The sequence below is a fragment of the Spea bombifrons genome, chromosome 9 (genome assembly GCF_027358695.1).
Source record: "Spea bombifrons isolate aSpeBom1 chromosome 9, aSpeBom1.2.pri, whole genome shotgun sequence".
NCBI classification, from domain to species: domain Eukaryota; kingdom Metazoa; phylum Chordata; class Amphibia; order Anura; family Pelobatidae; genus Spea; species Spea bombifrons.
This window is the reverse complement of record NC_071095.1, coordinates 16470666-16490525: the sequence shown is the minus strand read 5'-3', so window position 1 is coordinate 16490525 and position 19860 is coordinate 16470666. Positions and strand designations below refer to the sequence as shown.

Sequence of the window (19860 nt, the reverse complement as noted above, 5' to 3'; positions counted from 1 at the left end):
GCTTTGGCGTAGTGGTGGGCTAAGCATACTATAGCCATAAGATGTGACAGAATCTCCGATAGTTATTACAGTCATACGCTAGTTCCTGTATTTATGCGTCAGTCTGTGATGTAACCTTTGTCTCTTCTTGTAACCCCCGGCAGCGGGGTGTCCTGTCTTGTAACCCCTGGTAGAGGGGTGTCCTGTCTTGTAACCCCCGGTAGAGGGGTGTCCTGTCTTGTAACCCCCGGTAGAGGGGTGTCCTGTCTTGTAACCCCCGGCAGCGGGGTGTCCTGTCTTGCAACCCCCGGCAGCAGGGTGTCCTGTCTTGTAACCCCCGGTAGAGGGGTGTCCTGTCTTGTAACCCCCGGCAGCGGGGGGTGTCCTGTCTTGTAACCCCCGGCAGCGGGGGGGTGTCCTGTCTTGTAACCCCCGGCAGCGGGGGGGTGTCCTGTCTTGTAACCCCCGGCAGCGGGGGGTGTCCTGTCTTGTAACCCCCGGCAGTGGGGTGTCCTGTTCATGTCGGATCTTGAGTATTCCTTGTCTTGTTCCCTGTTGTGCCCTGTATCATGTATATCTTGTCTGGCTATGCTCCTTGCTCTGTCACCCTTGCTTGCTATGTTGCTGCAATATACTCTGTTTAGCTTCCATACGCTCAGCCTGCAGCATCCTGCGCAAGATTCCGGTGCTATGTCTCATGCCTGCTCCAGGGTGCCTGCAGGATATCTCCATGTTCTGTCATCATCCGCTGCTATGACAGGGCGCTGGTATGTGGGTGCACAACCGTAGATGCCCAGCGGGCAAGTGCTGGCGCCCTGTCCAATGCTGCTCCTGCACCGTAGCTCCTGCACACAATCTTTGGGCGCTCTGGGTCTTTACAGTCGTCTGTGTGGACCTGGTTTGTGACAACTAGTGAAAGCCTGACCCTATATATCCCCTACGCAGAAAAGTTCTAGCGTTACCGCTCTAGCCAAACGCTCCAACCCTGAAGCCACAACGGGAGAACGCAAGCCAAACCGTGGCGCTGACAACACGAGGAATTACGATGGGCGAGATTCCGTCATTTCAGCAGCTCCTTTTTATTAAAATCACTCTATTTGTCTTTTCAGACGTACCCACCTTTTCTTAATATTTAAATGCATATCTAATAAATTGTATTTTTTATTTTTCCTTTAGCTTTCTGGGATTTAATTCCCATTATGAGTGTGGCCCCAATTGGTTGGGATTAGTAAGGGGCAGGTGCCTTCTTTTTTGGTTGTTTGGACCCCGGAAATATACAGGTTAAGTGGATGCAACGACGATCTATATATTTACATCAATGATTTAGTGTAACACATGGAAACAGAACACAAATCACAATAATTCCAGCTGGGTGTTACAAATGACGTGTTTATGTAACGTAATGCCCGTCTAACTACAAGGCGTAAGGAGAAATGAGAAGGGGTCCCGAGCGAACACGCCAACACACACAGACGAGGCATTCGGCTTCCTTATAAAGGGGCGATAGGCTGGAGCCGAGGATTTCTTCTGTGCGTTAGTACTGCGTTTCACACACACAAGAGCCCCACTACCCATTATTAACCCACCTTCCTTCATACAGTCCCCCATTTTGTTTACTTTTTTTTTTATGCAACACACATAGCTATCAGACTTAATTAACCACAAATCTAACACAGGAGAGAATAAAAACTTGAGTAAATACACTGAAGAAACGAAAAGAAACTCTGCCAGCGAAAGAGTAAATAATGGAAAGCTGTCTAGGTAACAGACCTTGGAGGACAGCGTCTTTTCCGCGTTGAGCTACAGGTGGCTCTGGGTTCCATCGTTCTTCAGTTCTACGGCTGTGCCTTGACCCCTCTGCCGCAGGGCGCGGATCTTTTTGTATATGTGCCTGGTGTTACTGACGGACTGAGGGAGACATGTCGTTCTTCTCATGGAGTAAACTAATGACTTCTGAAAGTTTGGGTCTCTCAGCCTCCGCGCCCTGACCTCGCAATCCCTACTTTAACGGATTAGTGTGAGGAAGAAGTGGGGGCAGGACCCCTCACAGGGCCATGGCGGGGTTCATGGGACAGGCACATGGGGCATGTTTCCCAAACACGGAAATGTTTTATTCCATAAGAGCTCAAGCGAATGTATAAGGAGCCTGTCGGGCAGAGAGCAACTCAGAATGACTGCGCCGGCGATGTCTTAACTGCAAATACCGATAACAGATTTATCCGGATGCCTCTCAGCCTGCAAATCTGAAAAAAAAAAGATGAGACACGTCACCCGCTGGGTTTATACCTTTCCTTCTCCGCTTTCTAATCCGAAGCATCAACTGCGTTAACGTTTTAACATTTTGTTAAATGAGACAAATGAGACGTTTTATCACGCATCTTCAGTCGTGTTTTAGAGCGAGGGAGCCATGTATCTACCCGGGCCTACTCTACACCCCTTTTCATGCTGTAAAAAACCCCAAATGTTGCTCGGCCCATGGCTTTATTTTATAGACAGGGTGATCTTATTCCTATCATGTTTAATAGACAGGGTGGTCTTATTCCTATCATGTTTAATAGACATGGTGGTCTTATTCCTATCACATGTTTAATAGACAGGGTGGTCTTATTCCTATCACATGTTTAATAGACAGGGTGGTCTTATTCCTATCACATTGTTAATAGACAGGGTGGTCTTATTCCTATCACATGTTTTAACATGCATGTTTACATTTCCTTGTCAGATCTACCACGTGCTGAAAACAACATATTAAGAGCCCATCAGAGAACCCGTAGTATCGGCTAGAATCTATAACCTATCAGAGAACCTGTATCATCTAGAATAATCTATAATCAGAGAACCCGTGGTATCGTCTAGAACCGATAATCTATATTCAGAGAACCTGTACTATAATCTAGAAATGATAATCTATAATCAGAGAAACCGCAGTATCGTCTAGAACTGATAATTTATAATCAGAGAACCCGTAGTATCGTCTAGGACCGATAATCTATATTCAGAGAACCCGTGGTATCATCTAGAACCGATAATCTATAATCAGAAAACCTGTGGTGTCGGCTATGATCGTAAGCGTATCTGGGATGTAGACGGAAGCCATGTTATAGGGTGTGTTTGGGAGTCGGGCCGCCATGTTGCGTGACCGTGTTCTGTAGTGTTTATGGCGGGAGATGCAGCCCTTCCCAGCGCTGCACTTTGTGCGGAGCGTGTTACGGGGTCAGGCACCTGCAATGGGGCGGGCAGGAGTCATGTATGTATGTTTTATGCATGTATATGTCAGATGTGTGTATACGTATATAGTGTTCCTCGATCATGTCATCCACTGTCCAGAACCAGACCGACCCCCATACGGTGCCAACAACTCATTTACAATAGGGTTTACCAGTACGTTCTGCATGAGAGGCATGTTTCTATAAAGTATGACAGCTCTCTGCCCCAACGAGCAGCTTTCACCCCTCTCCCTGTTAATAGAGGGTTTATATCCATGAGGATAATTCACCTGGAGAAACATGGTCACTTCATGCCTAACTTAAGCCGAAAGTAACTGAAATGGGTATTTAAGAGTCGGGGTGGGTAGGCCTCGAGCGGCACACCAGCCCCAGGGCAAAAACTGCCGAAGCAGCGGGGCCTATTCGCGCGCTAATGCTGCCTTTGTCGGTCACCACTCCTTTCCTCACAAAACAAAGATGGCGGCTGCCGGAAACCGCATACAGGCCCGCCCATGGCGATGATGGCCGCGGACGGAAAAAGCCTGCCCGGGTAAAGATGGCGGCGGCTTGAAAACTCCAGGAGCGAAGATGGCGACTTGGGGACGGAACATACAGAGTCACCCGGAGTAAAGATGGCGGCTGCCGGAATTGATGTATAGCTCAGCCCCAGTAGGTACGAAACCCGTAGGTTGAAGTTATTTCCGCCCTAGGTAAAGATGGCGGCATGGGGGCTTCACTGCGCATGCTCCAAGATCCATGGCTAGTCGGACCGGGTTCTGGGGCATCGGAGCACATCAGGTGAGAGGATTGGAGTTTCTGTCTCCGTGAGTAGAGGGGGGACTGCCCCCTGAGGGCTGCGGCGATCGCAGGGTGGCCAGAGCGTTCCCCCTGTTACGGGAGTTCGGGCACGGCCTGGGGCTTTGTTGATTGCAGGAGGCCCGATGGTTCTGGGTATCTATTTACCTCTATAGCATAGTAACTACCCCAGCAACATGACAGCTGCCCTCCTGCAACGTTGTGCAGCACCTTTTATCCTTCACAGCCCTGCCCCCCATTGCCCCCTGTACCTGCCCTCTGTACCCACCCCACTGCCCTCTGTACCCACCCCACTGCCCTCGGTACCCACCCCACTGGCCTCTGTACCCACCCCACTGGCCTCTGTACCTGCCCTCGGTACCCACCCCACTGCCCTCGGTACCCACCCCACTGCCCTCGGTACCCACCCCACTGGCCTCTGTACCTGTCCTCTGTACCTGCCCTCGGTACCCACCCCACTGGCCTCTGTACCTGCCCTCGGTACCCACCCCACTGGCCTCTGTACTTGCCCTCGGTACCCACCCCACTGGCCTCTGTACCTGCCCTCGGTACCCACCCCACTGGCCTCTGTACCTGCCCTCGGTACCCACCCCACTGCCCTCTGTACCCACCCCACTGCCCTCTGTACCTGCTGTTAGTACCCACCCCACTGCCCTCGGTACCCACCCCCCTGGCCTCTGTACCTGCCCTCAGTACCCACCCCAATGCCCTCTTATTCTGCCCCAGTCAGTGAGAGTGGTGTTTCACTCAAGGCCCAGGGGTGACATTAGCCATTCGGGGTTCCTGCCCTAGGGCACCAGTTTAAAGAAACGCGACCAGAGTGCATTTATTGTTTTATATAGCGTCATCATATTCCGTAGCGCTGTAGTATTTGTCTGCGCATACATAATGGACGGGGTATCTGGGATATACCGAGAGGGGGTGGCAGGGTGAGGGCTGGGTCCTGTACTCATGGCCCCTCGGGGCATACGTTGCACCCCTCTACAGTGGGTGATCGCTGACCACGAGCCCCGAATAGGCCGGTCCGGTAGCCGGGGACTATCCCCAAACCGGTGGTCTGGCTGCGGTTGGGACAGGAGCCTCTCGCGCCGGGGGTAATAACCACGTGCCCCCCCATCCGATTCACTAGCGCGATCCCACACCACGCAGAAAGCTGCGGGGGCCGAGCGGACGGGGTGAATGGGCGCCTGTTTATGATGTCATAGCCGTGCTCATTTCCAGCCCCCGTTAACCGGCATTGTGTTGAAACGTTTCAGGATCAGCCGGCGACGTGGAAAATCCCTACTGATGTTTGAGAGCGAGGAGCGATGAAGGGGTGAGTTTGGGTTCAGAGAGTCCGGGGGGGTTTCGGCGTACGGATGGCGAGCCGCGTAGGGTTTGTGGCCGCGAGGGGCACCGTCTGAGCTGAAGCCTCCTGTTTGGAACATGCGCTGTTTGTGAATCTCTCTTCCAGGCAGCAGAAAGCGGCGGATCTAGAAGAAGGAACAATCCGAGTCCAGGAAGGTGAGGGCTTTTAACATGCGGCTCCTGGGGCTGCGTCTTAGAGGCACGTGGACCACCGCACGCTGTTAACATATCTCATAGCCGAGTGGTCCCTTTAACCCCCCCCATGCATTCACCTCCCTCCCGGCTCCCTGTGTGGGACGTTGGACCGTCCTTGCGTGGTGTCTCATATGTCGCGTGATTGGCGGCGACCGAGCAGCTCGCTGGATCGCTTCAGCTTCCCCTCTCACCGATCTCGTTTCACATAAGGTGCAGTAGCAACAGGAGAAGATCCAACTAGCGTTGCCATCGCCAGCATCCAGTCCGCAGCCACCTTCTCCGATCCCGGGGTGAAGTACGTTTTCCGCACGGAGAATGGAGGAGCGCAGGTACGTCTCCCGAACTGTCTACTCGCAAGGGCTGCCCCAGCACGGGAACGATACGTGGACAGTGTGCGTGTCGCGCTCTCTGATACATGCGTGCAGGGTGCATTCCGGTGTAGTGCATTGGCTTTTACCCCACGGTCTTCTGTGGTCTGCTTAATCGATAGGTAATGTATCGCGTGATCCAGGTCGCAGAAGGCCAGCTCGACGGGCAGACTGAGGGCACGGGCGCCATCAGTGGATTCCCCGCTGCCCAGTCCATGACCCAGGTGAGTGCAGCTTTGTACAGCTGGAAGGATAGATCTGGGCTTCTACCCGCTATAGTCCACATCACGTGCATCAGCGGGGGGCAAAAAGAGTAAGACGTATAAACAGGCTGGTTACCTGCGCAGCTTCCCCCTTTCCAGGCTGTTATCCAGGGAGCTTTCACCAGTGACGATGCAGGAGATGGCGACACCTCGGCTACCGAGACTCACTACACCTACTTCCCTACAACTGTGGCCGATGCCAGTACCTCCGTGGGGGCTGCCGCGACCACCGTGGTGACCACGCAGAACAGCGAGGCTCTGCTGGGACAAGCCACGTCCTCGGGTGCAGGTATGAGGGTCCGTCGTTAAGGTTTTCCGTCTCTGCCCAAGGTGCCGGGACACGTCGCGCGTCGTCCTCCAGCAGTGCTCGGGACTCAGGCGCCAGGGAATCTATTAAAGTTCTCTTTCCGCTTTGCCAACAGGTCAGTTCTTCGTGATGATGTCTCCACAGGAGGTCCTGCAGGGAGGGTCTCAAAGGTCCATCGCTCCGAGGACCCACCCGTATTCCCCGTGAGTACCGTAGCTGCCGCGAGGATACCGTTGCCATTGCGGCTACACCAATCACAGCAGATGGCCTACAAAAAATGACCCTTCTGGGTCCAGATTTCCTTTTTTGACGCGTTTGGCCCGTTTATGCCGCGCGTTTCTTAGTTTATATACGTTTTGAGATACTCGGCTTTATCTACATCTTGGTTTTGTAGCAGACGTTTAGCGGTATAAACCGGAAGCAGAACACGTATGACGGGGCGTGTGCGCGGGGATTAACGGTTCTTATTTTGTTTTTCTGTAGCAAGTCCGAAGGGCCTCGGGCGACGCGGGACGAGAAAAGACGCGCACAGCACAACGAAGGTACGGCGGGCGCTCTCGATGTACCTCTCTCGCTCTCTCTCTTCACTCTCTACCCCCGGCCGCTTCTCGCTTAGTCTCGCTTTTTGGGGCTTGTGGTGATAGATAGATGGCCGGTGATTTCTATCTGGGTTATACAGTTAGCGTCTTTGTAGAGATTACCTGCGCCTGTCTGGTAACGCTGGTGATAAATGGGGGCAGCGCGGGATAGCTCTGGGAAATATACCGTGACGAAAGGTATCTCCATTCACCGATTCATTGCTTCCCAGTGGAACGTCGACGCAGGGACAAGATAAACAATTGGATTGTCCAGCTCTCCAAGATCATCCCCGACTGCTCCATGGAGAACACCAAGTCCGGACAGGTATGTTCGGTGTGCCGGCTGAATGATCGTGTTGCCCCAGGGGGCCGTTGTGGTCACGTGTGACTTACAGCGTCTGCTTTGTTTCCAGAGCAAAGGAGGCATCTTGTCCAAAGCGTGCGACTACATTCAGGAACTGCGCCAAAGCAACCACCGCCTCTCGGAGGAACTGCAGAGTCTCGAGCAACTGCAGATGGACAACGAGCTGCTCAGACAGCAGGTGAGACGCAGCAAGGGGTCCTGTAGAGTGTTAGCTCTGTGGGTAAAAGGATCCTGCGATGGCCTGTGGGGGCGCTTAAAGTGTAGAGGGGACTAACAACAACAAGTATTTATATAGCGCTTTTCTCCCAGTGGCACTCAAAGCACTTTACAGGTATATGCATACGAGAAAGAGTGAATTATCTGAAGGATTGGGAGAAAAGATGGGTTTTAAGTCTTTTTTTAAAAGTCTCTAAAGATGGAGCCTCTCTGATTGAAAGTGGTAGAGAGTTCCAGAATGTGGGAGCCGCGTGACAGAATGCATTGGATTTTGTGCGCACTTTGGGTAATGAGAGAAGAGACATATGTGCGGGTCGGAGGGGGCGAGCAGGGATGTAGGGTGTTAATAGCTCTTTCAGGTAACAGGGTCCCTGGTCCTTTAGGGCTTTAAATGACAACACACCTATCTTAAAGTGGATTGGATAGGAAGCCAATGGAGAGACGTAAAATAGGCGTAATATGGCACGAGCGGGGTTGATTTGTTAATAGTCTGGCTGCTGCGTTCTGAGCCAACTGCAGTTTGTGAAGATCTTTTTCTGGGAGGCCTCCATACAGAGCATTGCAATAATCCAGACGAGATTCACAAACGCATGGATTAGGGTGGCCGTATCCTCCGGTGGGATTAGGTGCTTTATCCTGGCTATATTCCTCAAATGGAAGAAGGCAGATTTTGTTGCAGCAGAGATTTGACGTTTAAGTGACAAACCATTGTCAAGGAGGCCTAACATGGCCTCCACCTTATACCGGCTCACCTCCCAGCGTGCGGATCTTTCAGCAACCCTGCCTCCTCCCCTGTGGACCAGGTTAAATCGCCCCAGTTTATAGACTGTCCATCAGGGCCGGTTACTCTTTGCTCCTTTCCGGGGGTTTGTCGTGTGGCTTCTCTCAGCTCGTATCTTTAACCTCCTTTAATCCTTTATCAGGTGGAAGATCTGAAGAATAAGAACCTCATCCTGCGGGCACAGCTTCGCCATCACGGGGTAGAAATCATTATTAAGAACGACTCTCGCTGACCGCCTGCGCTCTCCGCACAGAGGACCAAGCCGCGTCCCGGCCCTTTCTGACGTTGTCCGTCCTCTTCCACCCCAATGCTTTTGTTGCCTTGGTGACTTTTAAGGAATATCTAACTAATTCAGCTACGGATCTTTATACAGCCTGTAAATACCGACGTCGGCAGTAAGGCTGGAATAGCCGGAGCGTGGGGGGGCGCAGTCTGCCGAGGACACGCTGGCTCCTTTCGGAAGGATGTGTAGAAAATGTACATTTTCCCTTTTTGTACGTCCCGTGAAGCCGCCCCGGGGGCCGGGCGAATCACTGTCTTTGTTTTATTAGCCGTATGTCGTGTACAGTACATTTTTTTTTTTTAATGGTATCGCCACCTCCCGCGCGTCGGCCCGGAATCCCGATGGCTCTGCGGAGGCGGGGAGGGTTCTGCTCCTCTTTTACTTTGTGCAGCGAACCCCGGCATCCTGCTCGCTGGAAGACGCCGGGCTTTTGGGTTTGTTTCTTGTCTTCCTGGTAGCAGAGACTGGCGTTATTAGCAAACACCTTTCCTGGTTCTGATTTTTTTTTTTTTTTTGCTCTTTTTTTGTTTTTGCTTCCCCGGACTCTGATCGTTTCTGCTCTCACGCGCATGTTCTATCTCGGATGGGCCCAGTTTTTGTGCGCAATGAAGGTCTTTTTAATATGGAGCTGGGTTGATATATCACAGAAATGAGATGTTTAGCGGGGTGGGGGGGTAATGGTGCTCCTACTACATATCTCATTACCCATAAAGCACTTGGAGAGCTCCAACCCAGCGTGTGGGGAGCACGGGATGCATGTGGGCAGCGGTCCATGTTCTGCTGGCACATATTAAATGGACACTATTATGGGAGACGCGTGTGCGTTTAAATATTACATCGCGTTTGATTTAAACGTATTCTTTTTTAATCCTACTGATCATGTGACCTGTGTCCGCTTCCCTCTCTATTTAAGTCGCAGCTTCTCGTTGAGTGTCTGCATAGAGACGTTTTCTAAGCAGGAGCTGCAAGGAAACCGATTCTGAACCATTTAATTATGAGAAATAATAAGTTGTGTTGATTGGAAAATCCGATGTATTTTAGGATCGTGCATTAAAACGAGGCTTACCATAGTGTCCTTTACACTTTAAGCGGCTGTCACACTCATTTACTGGCAAAATGAAGTCATGTGATCGGGGCCGTGCTATGATGTCAGCACGTGTCCCAGCAGCTGTGTATTGCGGGACCCCGCTCTAGTAATGGCGCTGGTTGGGGGCCCCAAGGTATCCCTGCGAGCAGCACTCGTATTTCAGAAGATGGTGAACGATTGTGCACAGAAAAGCGGTAGCTTCTGACATAGTGTTCCGCCTTTTATTACGTTTGTTGGAGACTGATATGTGGACACCTTGTTTCCCTCGCACCACCCTCGCTTTCCCGTGAACGGTCCCCCTGCCCGTTCCCTCGCTTCCCCGTGCCCGTTCCCTCGCTTCCCCGTGCCCGTTCCCTCGCTTCCCCGTGCCCGTTCCCTCCCTTCCCCGTGACCGTTCCCTCGCACCACCCTCACTTTCCTGTGAACGTTCCCTCGAAGGACCTTCCCGTGACCGTTCCCTCGCTTCCCCGTGACCGTTCCCTCGCAGAGAGATGGATTTAGGTTGGTGTGAATATTGCGTGTTCCTGTGTCCGTTAATACCGTGACAGTCGGCCGCTGTTACACCAAGAAGCCAGAGTTTGTAGAGTACATAGAGCTCCTCAGGACGGGTGCTGCATCAGGCGAGGAGAGCACCGGGCTCCGGCCCCAGGATTCCTCTTCGTCACTTTCAGAGAAGGAATCTTGCGTCCGGTACCTGGAGAGGCCGAGCGCCGGTGTCTCCGATGCGGCTGCCAGAGAAAGCCGGCTGTGTCGGACGTCGTAGAGGACGTGTGTCGGGAGCTGGCCGGCCTGGCTTGTGAGCAGCCATATAGGCTTCAGGCCCCTGCTGGATGGATTGGCGTCGCTGTCTGGGTATTTGGCAGCATGGAGGATTTGTGGAGAAGGATCTCCTGCCCTGCACAAAGGTGTAAATCCCGTTAGTAGGAGTAAATATCCACTTCTACAGCGGCTCTAAGGGCATCGGCACGGTTACAGGCTAGCCCGGGCCTCGGAACGATGGCTGTGACCCCAATTACCCAGAACGGCTACACCGCCAGCGGGTGATCTGCCGCTATTATTAAACTACATTTAGGGTAAGAATTGTGTTCCCCGCTGAGCGGGCTGCAGTAGCTGAGAAAGGCCCACCAAACATGGCGAGGTTTTATCCAAATGACCAGCCGGGGTCCACGCTACCGGCAAGAAAGGGTGCGCGCCAATTACGGTTACATTTCCAAAATTCACAGTGTGTACCGGAAATTCAGTCAGTTCGGGGCATAAACTCTCCGTATTTCTTTTAATTAATTGCAAATTGTGGAGAAGATCGAACTTCACGGAGCGCTTCATAGAAAACATGGTCGGCCTCCACCACCGAAAGAGGGTTGTCCTGCGCTGAACGTGACGGAACGAAAGCTGCCCTTGGATCAATGCTGCACAAACAACAACTGCCCCGTTACCGGGCACAACAACCTCACGCTTACCGGACCCAGTCACACGCGTCGTCCGCCTGTTCACGCCATTTCCCGCGGCTCTGCTGATGGAGAATCAGCACCAGGGCGAAGAGAGCCAGGAGCACAAGTCCCATGACCAAGGTGATGGCGACGCTGGCAACTATGCCCATTGTCCCCAACACGGCTGCAAGACAACGCGGCGCATGTTTATATAGGATGCGTGTCCCCACCAACATCTAGAGCGCAGAATCCCTCCCAGTACCTAGAACCTTCCACCTGCGCAGGGAACGTACAGTAACCCTTCCAGCATCTAGAACCTCAGGTCTATACAGGCAGAATACATTACACCCCAATATCTAGAACCTTGTCCCTGTACAGGCAGAAAACAGTAACCCTCCCAGTACGTAGAACCTCCGGCCTGTACAGATCCAGCAACCGTTGATATCTAGAACCTTCAGACTGTATAGGCCAAGTGCAATAAAACCTCCTTCCCCATCATATCGAGAACCCTTTAACTGGATAGACAGAATGCAGTAGATACTCACAGCTAGAACCTCAGGCATTTGCAGACCGAATGCAATCTAGAACCTGCTGACTGTACAAGCAGAATACAGTGGCTCAAGATATCTAGAACCCCCTTACTGGACAACAGTTATTCAACGATTAAATACAGCAAATTGCAGCAAACCACATCAAACGGCACCTTCCATATTCCGTGGATTTGGGCTGACAGCGTGGCTATGTGCACTTCTAGGTGTCTTCTAGGTGTCTTTTTGTACGTTATCAGTGGGTGCCCTTCCTTCCCGGAGACTGAAACGTCGACACATCAGCCTATGGGCTACTGCCTTAGTCCTTTATATTTACTCTGCCCCCTGGCCTGTGGAATGGCCCCCAGCGCGATGCATCGTGGGATGTACTCACCAACTTGCACGTGGAGCTCCACAGCGCAGGACTGCGATCCCAGCTGATTGGTGGCCGTGCATCGGTAAAGGCCGGATGTTCCCCGCGTGACGTTATTGAGAGCGACGGAGGCAAAATAATCTGGTCAAAGAAGAGACTGCAATAATCTGAAAATCCCAAATAAGATGCCCACCTACCCTCCCATCCACATTCCACTTAACATGGTGTTCCTGCATGTGACCTTGTCCACGTCCTTGTGTCCTTAATGCTTTTGCCCCCTAATATTCCTTGCGAAAGTCTTTCTAGTCTAGCAGTAACACTGCATGTAATGTGTCTACTGTGTCCTTCCTACTACCACCCATCATCATCACAACGTGCCCTCAAAGTCTCCTTCCCATTATGGAAGAGCAGGTGGCTATCGGCTTTTTGGGTAAGCAGAGGACAGTAGGTGGACTTGGTGGGATCTGAACGGCAATGTTTAGGTTTCAGGGTATCGTTCTGGAGCAGACAGCGTGGACCCCACTCACCTGCTTGGCTGGTGGCCAGAACCTGACCGTCAGGGATTCTCTCCCACTTAAATCTCGGGGCAGGGACCCCTTCCTGCACAGAGCAGTGGAGACGAATGCTGCCTCCTTCTGCTTCCCAACCTTCGCTGCTGCATTCTGGCTTCGATGGTGGAACTGTGGAGATATAATCCCTCGGGTTAGTTGTGGATCTAGAACATGCCATGTCCCTCACCGGTTCTAAGCATGTCTGCCTTCTGACAATCACATCTCTAAAACGAGAACTGAATATAAGCAGAACTCTCTAGAGCCTACATTTCACTCAGACTCCGTCATCCACAATAGTCAGTGACCAGGGGCCATCATCCACGATAATCAGTGACCAGGGGCCGTCATGCACAATAAACAGTGACCCCCACATCTACGATAATCAGTACATCTACGATTATCGGTGGCCCCGTCATCCACAATAATCAGTGACCTAAGATATTTAGGTTTATTACCAAGTACAGTGAGTCCGACGAGGCCGATGTTGGGCGTAGCAGTGTCTGGAGGGTTAATCACGGTGCACTGGTAGGTGCCGGTATCCGAGCTGCGTGTTTGGTTGATGAAGAGGCTGGCATCTTTCGTCGGCTGGAAGGCAAACTGGGCGCGTCCCAAATATTCGCTCAGACTTTCAACAATCTGACCCTGTTCATACGCGATGACCTCCCGACCGCATGAAAAAGAATCGCAATTAACATATTAACCTTCTCCATACGCAACGAATGCAGATCTCCAAAGAATCCTCTTAATGGTGGAAGTTTCATTGAGGGGCTCTATCTCGTTCAGAAAACCCCAAACTATGCAGATTCTAAATATAGAAAGAGAATATTGGGGTACCCGGTGCCCAGGACCGCTCCAAACTGCCATGCCGGCAAAGGACGACCAGAGGTCCCCAAACAGTCCGCTGTTTATTCCAGGATCGACCGCGGCGTCCGATGGAAGAAACACAATGGTTGCCATCTATGGTTCCCACACATGCTCTGTTGTTTCTAATGCCCATTACCCCCTGAATACCTGCTAATTAGTGCGATACCCACCTGCAGGGGGCGCTGTGGGTCCTGCAGCGGGGAGACTGTCCAGATGATGTTCAGACGGTTGAGGGCAGCTGTGGTACGAAATGAGCAGGGTAAGAAGGCGCTGCCACCTCTGGCCACCTGGACGCTCGGGGTATTCACCGTCACCTTCACGGCAGCTGAAAGTGACACAGACATGTTCGTGGATTCTGGGAAGGAGTCCAGGGCGCGGTGTGACAAAGGGGTTTGGGGCACAAAGAGTGAATGGACAAGCTAAACAGGGGCACTTGCTATACGTTACACAGGGCCGAGTTCAGCCCTTCCTACGGGAGAAGCCACTGGTTCGCGCCCGGCCGTCTGGGCTCGGTCAATACCGGGGCGGCCTCATTAATGACTTTCATGGATTTTTAGAGGACGACACAGAGGACTCACCGTCTGGCACGTGCTGTGTGCCCGTGTTTAAAGTGATCCATAACCCGTGTACTCTGTACACGTGTGAATCATACATATGCCTAACACTGTATGTTTGTGTTCCTCAGGAAATGCTCGGCCGCCGGACAGCTGCCGTCCTGCCGCGTATCAAACATGTACGGCTGAAATCGCTCACGTCCCGGCGGGATCCATTGGGTTCACCAACCACATTTGCAGAGTCTCGTACAGCTATACCTGCCAAGAATCCCTGTTTAGTGTGCCCCTCATTCCTCTCCTGATGCCCCTCATTCCTCTCCTGATGCCCCTCATTCCTCCCAGGATGTCCCTCTCACTTCCCAGGATGTCCCTCTCGCCTCCCCTGATGCCCCTCGTTTTGAGGAGGTCGGAATGTTTGCTGTCTATAACACCCAAAGTATCTCCCATTCTGCCCCAGTTACCTGTGAGAGTCCAGTGAAGGAGCCACAGGTGAGGGGCAGACAGGAGTCTGTAGCCCCCAGACAGGGGACCCCAGGAACTTGCCCCATCCCGGGCGAGAAACGCGAAGAGCGGCGTCCTCCTCATGCTTGTGTTCAGCATCTGCTGGCTCAGCTCTCTGTATGTAAGGGGTCTCCCTCCCCACTCGGGGTCCATGTCCCTCTCCCCGCTCAGGGTCCATCTCCTCCCCCTCCCCGCTCAGGGTTGCCCATTACCCCCCTTCTAGTCATTTGCCGAATTAGTTTCGCTCCATTTCCTTATCATAAGGCTTTGTGGTTCTGCTGCTCCTCTTACCCCCCATTCTGTGGGATAATTCACGCCGTTAGCTGGGTGCGCAGACCCCCACATCCTGGGCTGGGATTCAGGGGACTTTTGTAATTCCGACCCTCGCTCCTGTGCTCCTTTCTCTCTTTATTAATCTAACATTTAACTAACGATTTATCTCGTCTGCCTCCCTGGGGGACTCTACAGGCCGTGACACCATCTGAAGAACTATCCCTGGAAACGCCCGGGGGCCCGACCCATCCCGTCTATCATTTGAGGTATGCGAAAGTTGGAGCTTGGCGCTCCTGCGGGGTGGTGAGGTCCGGCGACTCTGTGCTCCGCGGAGGGGTGAGGTCCAGCGACTCTGTGCTCCACGGGGGGGGTGAGGTCCAGCGACTCTGTGCTCCGCGGGGGGCGGAGTGAGGTCTGGCGACTCTGCCCTCTGCACGCTTGGGGGGGTAGTGAGGTCCAGGGACTCTGCACTCCCCGGGGGGGGGCAAGATGCAGCGCTCTCTGAGAACAGCCGGCAGGACGGGGCCAGACCATCAACGCAGCACCTCGGGGATGTTTTGTGATGTGTTTCTAGATGTCACGTATGTCACCATAACACGCCGTTTGTTTTTGGTTTCCTCTGTTTATTGATTGCACTTTCTACAAAGCGGCTGCTGTTTACAGAAAGCAGAGGGACCGGCGCGCCCGCATCACCCCCGCCATCTGCCGAGAAAGGGCGAGACCAAGACTGGGGCCCCTGGGGACCGCCATCTTCCCGCTTCTAAAACTTTCCACAATCATTCGCTCCAGAATACAGTCACGCCTTGTTAGTCCTTTGTAAATGTTACTGGATTTCTGTGATGGGAGTTGGGCATTAAGCCGATGTCAGAGGGTCTGTCCGTACAGAGACCATCAGACAGGCCCGTAACCCCACTGTGTGAAGAGTCACGTTATGTGGCCGTGTTGCCGCTGACTACCGGTGCTGAACGGGAATTTCCCAAAAAACAGGTTTGTCTTCCATGAGCGCGGCGGCCCCTACGGGGCCACATCCTCCCCTGGAGGGCATCGTGTTATCTCTCTGATGGGCCCAACAAGATCCAGCCAGAGAGCGAAGGAACAAATACCCCTCTGCTGCGGCACCACATGGCGGTTCCACAATGGACAGCAGGCTTTGCCCGGGGATACTGCCACTCCTCGTGTTCCCCGCTCCATCGCCCGATCCCTGTGTATTCTCCATGCTTTGTCTGGGGTTGGCACATCTTATTACATACAGAAAGATATTAATAAGCAACGTATCGCTTCTCGCGTGAACCCGCTCCGCATACCGCGCATTAATTCCACCCCATATAGAGCGACAAACAGAAACAAGCCGGCCCCTGTTTAATGTATATTTAAATCAGCTAACTGGACCGGCCCCTGTATATTATATAGATAAATCAGTGACTGGCCCCCTGTATAATGTATAGTTAAATCAATGGGTCTGGGAGAAGGTGGCGTGAGGGAGGAGAGAGGGGGAGGAGGAGGAGAGAGGGAGGAGCAGGAGGCGGAGAGAGGAAAGGCAGGCATGTTCAGTGTCAGGAGGCTGGCGGCTCAGTTCTTCTCTGTAACGGGACAGGCAAAGATCTACTCAGCTGGGACCATGAGTGCAGGTAGGGCCGGTGTGACGGGGCAGGGAGAGAGGGCAGGTAGGTACTGGTGTGACAGGGCAGGGAGAAAGTGTAGGTAGGTGACGGGGCAGGGAGAGAGGTCAGGTAGGGCTAGTGTGAGAGGGCAGGTAGGTGACGGGGCAGGGAGAAAGTGCAGGTAGCTGCCGGTGTGACGGGGCAGGGAGAGAGGGCAGGTAGGTGCCGGGGCAGGGAGAGAGTGCAGGTAGGTGCCGGTGTGACGGGGCAGGGAGAGAGGGCAGGTAGGTGACGGGGCAGGGAGAAAGTGCAGGTAGCCCCTGGTGTGATGGGGCAGGGAGAGAGTGCAGGTAGCTGCCGGTGTGACGGGGCAGGGAGAGAGAGCAGGTAGGTGCCGGTGTGACTGGGCAGGAAGAGAGGGCAGGTAGGTGCCGGTGTGACGGGGCAGGGAGAGAGTGCAGGTAGGTGCTGGTGTGACGGGGCAGGGAGAGAGTGCAGGTAGGTGATGGGGCAGGGAGAGAGTGCAGGTAGGTGACGGGGCAGGGAGAGAGTGCAGGTAGGTGCCGGTGTGATGGGGCAGGGAGAGAGTGCAGGTAGGGCCAGTGTGACAGGGCAGGGAGAGATGGCAGGTAGCTGCCGGTGTGACGGGGCAGGGAGAGAGGGGAGGTAGGTGCCGGTGTGACTGGGCAGGAAGAGAGGGCAGGTAGGTGCCGGTGTGACGGGGCAGGGAGAGAGTGCAGGTAGGTGCTGGTGTGACGGGGCAGGGAGAGAGTGCAGGTAGGTGATGGGGCAGGGAGAGAGTGCAGGTAGGTGACGGGGCAGGGAGAGAGTGCAGGTAGGGCCAGTGTGACAGGGCAGGGAGAGATGGCAGGTAGGTGCCGGTGTGACAGGGCAGGGAGAGAGTGCAGGTAGGTGCCGGTGTGACGGGGCAGGGAGAGAGTGCAGGTAGGTGCCGGTGTGATGGGGCAGTGAGAGAGGGCAGGTAGGTGCCAGTGTGACGGGGCAGGGACAGAGGGCAGGTAGGTGGCGGGGCAGGGAGAGAGGGCAGGTAGGTGGCGGGGCAGGGAGAGAGTGCGGGTAGGTGCTGGTGTGGCGGGGCAGGGAGAGAGTGCAGGTAGGTGCCGGTGTGAAGGGGCCAGGGAGAGAGGACAGGTATGTGGCGGGGCAGGGAGAGAGTGCAGGTAGGTGCCGGTGTGGCGGGGCAGGGAGGGCGGTAGTTAGTTGCCGGGGCGGCGGGGCAGAGTGCAGGTAGATAGTATTAACCCTCTCAGGGATGTGGGAAGAAGGTGTCGCGTTACAGTCTGAGGAATGAGAGTCACAATGATTCAGCAGACAGGGCAGATTCCCCCGAGAGCCTCACCTCTCTTCACAGCTGGAGAATAACCCCAGCAGTGGTGGTAACGGGGCAGAACATCTGCATCGTTTCTTTATTGGGGGTAAAGGTGGTGGGGGGGTTTATACCCCAGGGCCTGAAATGCGGGGTATTTGTCTCCACCAGGCAACATCTCGTGCGAGGAGCTGAAGAAGCTGCAGGAGTGCGGAACCGCGCAGGTTTTTGACGTGCGGAACCCAGAGGAGGTGGAGAGGGGCAAAATCCCCGGCGCAGTAAATATCCCCGGTGGGTATTTATTACAGGGGGGGATGTACCCTGGCGGGGCCGGTACGGCCGGGTCCTGTGATTAACCCTTTCCACCCCACTTGTTGCAGTTGCCGAGTTTGAGAAAGCCTTCCAGCTGGACCCGGAGATCTTCGAGAAAACCTACAAGGTGCAGAAGCCCCGGGAGGAGGCCGAGAACTTCGTGGTTCACTGCCAGATGGGGCGGAGGGGCGCGCAGGCCGCGCAAATCGCTGCCTCCCTGGGGTACAAGCGGTAGGTTCCCCCAACGCCAATCACTGGGACTCCTCCCACGGCGCCAATCATTCCCACGATGCCAATCACTGCGTCTCCTCCCCCCCCTCGGCGCCAATCATTGCATCTCCTCCTCCCCAACCCCAATCACTGCGACTCCTCCTCCCCAACACCAATCACTGCGTCTCCTCCTCCCCAACGCCAATCACTGCGTCTCCTCCTCCCCAACGCCAATCACTGCGTCTCCTCCTCCTCAAAGCCAATCACTGCGTCTCCTCCTCCTCAACGCCAATCACTGCGTCTCCTCCTCCTCAACGCCAATCACTGCGTCTCCTCCTCCCCAACCCCAATCACTGCATCTCCTCCTCCTTAAAGCCAATCACTGCGTCTCCTCCTCCTCAACACCAATCACTGCGTCTCCCCCTGGCGCCAATCACTGTGACTCCTCCTCCCCGACGCCAATCACTGCGACTCCTCCTCCCCGACGCCAATCACTGCGACTCCCAGACGCCAATCACTGCGACTCCTCCCCTCATTAAAGGCTGTAATGAAAGCAATAATTCAGCGGCAGCCGGTCTCGTAATAAACGCCGTGCTCACAACACGGGGTAAAGAGGACACCGAAGTTTACTGCAGTAGATTGCAAGCTTCTAAGACTACGTGGCGTGGTATACCTGGCTGAACTGAACGTGCAGCTGCGTGGTTCCTTCCTTTGGAGCTATCACCGTGTCCGTGTAACATGTCCTTCCGTGCGAGGCGTGACCTGCGTCTGTGTAACATGTCCTTCCGTGCAAGGCGTGATCATGTCCGTGTAACATGTCCTCCCATGCGAGGTGTGATCGTGTCCGTGTAACACGTCCTCCCATGCGAGGCGTGACCCTTATCGGTGTAACATGTCCTCCCATTGCGAGGCGTGACCCGTGTAACATGTCCTCCCGTGCATGGCGTAATCGTGCCCATGTAACATGTTCTCCCGTGTCCTCTGTTTCCTCCTCAGTGTTCGGAACCTGACCGGCGGATACAAAGAATGGGCTGAAATGGAAGGGGCGCACTGACAGCGGCCACCCGTGGCACACGCTAACACCATGACAATCCTACCTCTGCTGGGGGCGCCACCGGGTGGCAATACGGGGTTAATTAACTATATAAATGCTGCTTTGTGTACTCTGCAAATAAATAAAGGTCTACGATCCACGTCATGTCGTTTTTTTTGCTCTGTTTTGGGGAATTTTACAGCCCTTTAGGCTTCCCGTTAAAGCTACCACTTCTGCTGGGAGGCTTCTCCATTCATCTACCACCCTGACACACCTGCAGGTTACTCTAGTGACCACATGAGAAGTACCCGCAGTAATACCCCCCGGGTGCAGTCCGGCCTCACAGGTGCCCCACCGCACACACTACTTAACCCTGCAACCCATCTCACTGGCAAGCCTTATTTCCCCCGAGGCACCGGATCCATTCCTGACATCGTAAAGCCGAGTAATAAAGGAGTAAGAGGAGTGCCGGGACTCACCGGTCTGCCGTTCACTGCTGCGAAGCCCTGCGCATTAG

The 19860-nt window shown here is 53.9% G+C and overlaps 3 protein-coding genes and 1 long non-coding RNA gene across 6 annotated transcripts; 2 read left to right on the top strand and 2 right to left on the bottom strand.

Moving 5' to 3' along the window:
- Positions 1–1348: 1348 nt before the first annotated feature.
- On the bottom strand, positions 1349–3665 carry LOC128504922 (uncharacterized). The gene is made up of 2 exons (XR_008355506.1): positions 3476–3665; positions 1349–2222 (listed from the first exon to the last, which is right to left on the bottom strand). It is a non-coding gene; the product is annotated as an uncharacterized LOC128504922 (long non-coding RNA).
- A 221-nt stretch (positions 3666–3886) lies between these two features.
- On the top strand, positions 3887–9791 carry USF1 (upstream transcription factor 1). Of its 3 annotated transcripts, none has more exons than XM_053475190.1 (11): positions 3887–3983; positions 5258–5316; positions 5455–5504; positions 5760–5872; positions 6034–6135; positions 6259–6463; positions 6597–6684; positions 6965–7023; positions 7290–7384; positions 7473–7601; positions 8563–9791. In XM_053475190.1, the coding sequence occupies exons 2-11, from the start codon at positions 5309–5311 to the stop codon at positions 8650–8652; spliced, it is 939 nt and encodes a 312-aa protein (XP_053331165.1). In that variant the 5' UTR covers positions 3887–3983; positions 5258–5308; the 3' UTR covers positions 8653–9791. The 3 variants fall into 3 exon arrangements, with proteins under 3 accessions (XP_053331165.1, XP_053331166.1, XP_053331164.1); XM_053475191.1 differs by having other exon boundaries at positions 5754–5872; positions 6274–6463; XM_053475189.1 differs by having other exon boundaries at positions 5754–5872.
- Positions 9792–10280: 489 nt separating this feature from the next.
- On the bottom strand, positions 10281–14675 carry LOC128505078 (immunoglobulin superfamily member 11-like). The gene is made up of 7 exons (XM_053475380.1): positions 14548–14675; positions 13703–13857; positions 13124–13328; positions 12645–12797; positions 12139–12258; positions 11248–11401; positions 10281–10685 (listed from the first exon to the last, which is right to left on the bottom strand). Exons 1-7 carry the CDS (start codon positions 14669–14671, stop codon positions 10349–10351), a joined length of 1248 nt encoding a protein of 415 aa, XP_053331355.1. The 5' UTR covers positions 14672–14675; the 3' UTR covers positions 10281–10348.
- A 1682-nt stretch (positions 14676–16357) lies between these two features.
- Positions 16358–19508, top strand: TSTD1 (thiosulfate sulfurtransferase like domain containing 1). Its single transcript, XM_053474898.1, has 4 exons — positions 16358–16488; positions 17960–18079; positions 18169–18331; positions 19307–19508. The coding sequence occupies exons 1-4, from the start codon at positions 16404–16406 to the stop codon at positions 19362–19364; spliced, it is 426 nt and encodes a 141-aa protein (XP_053330873.1). The 5' UTR covers positions 16358–16403; the 3' UTR covers positions 19365–19508.
- Positions 19509–19860: the final 352 nt, after the last annotated feature.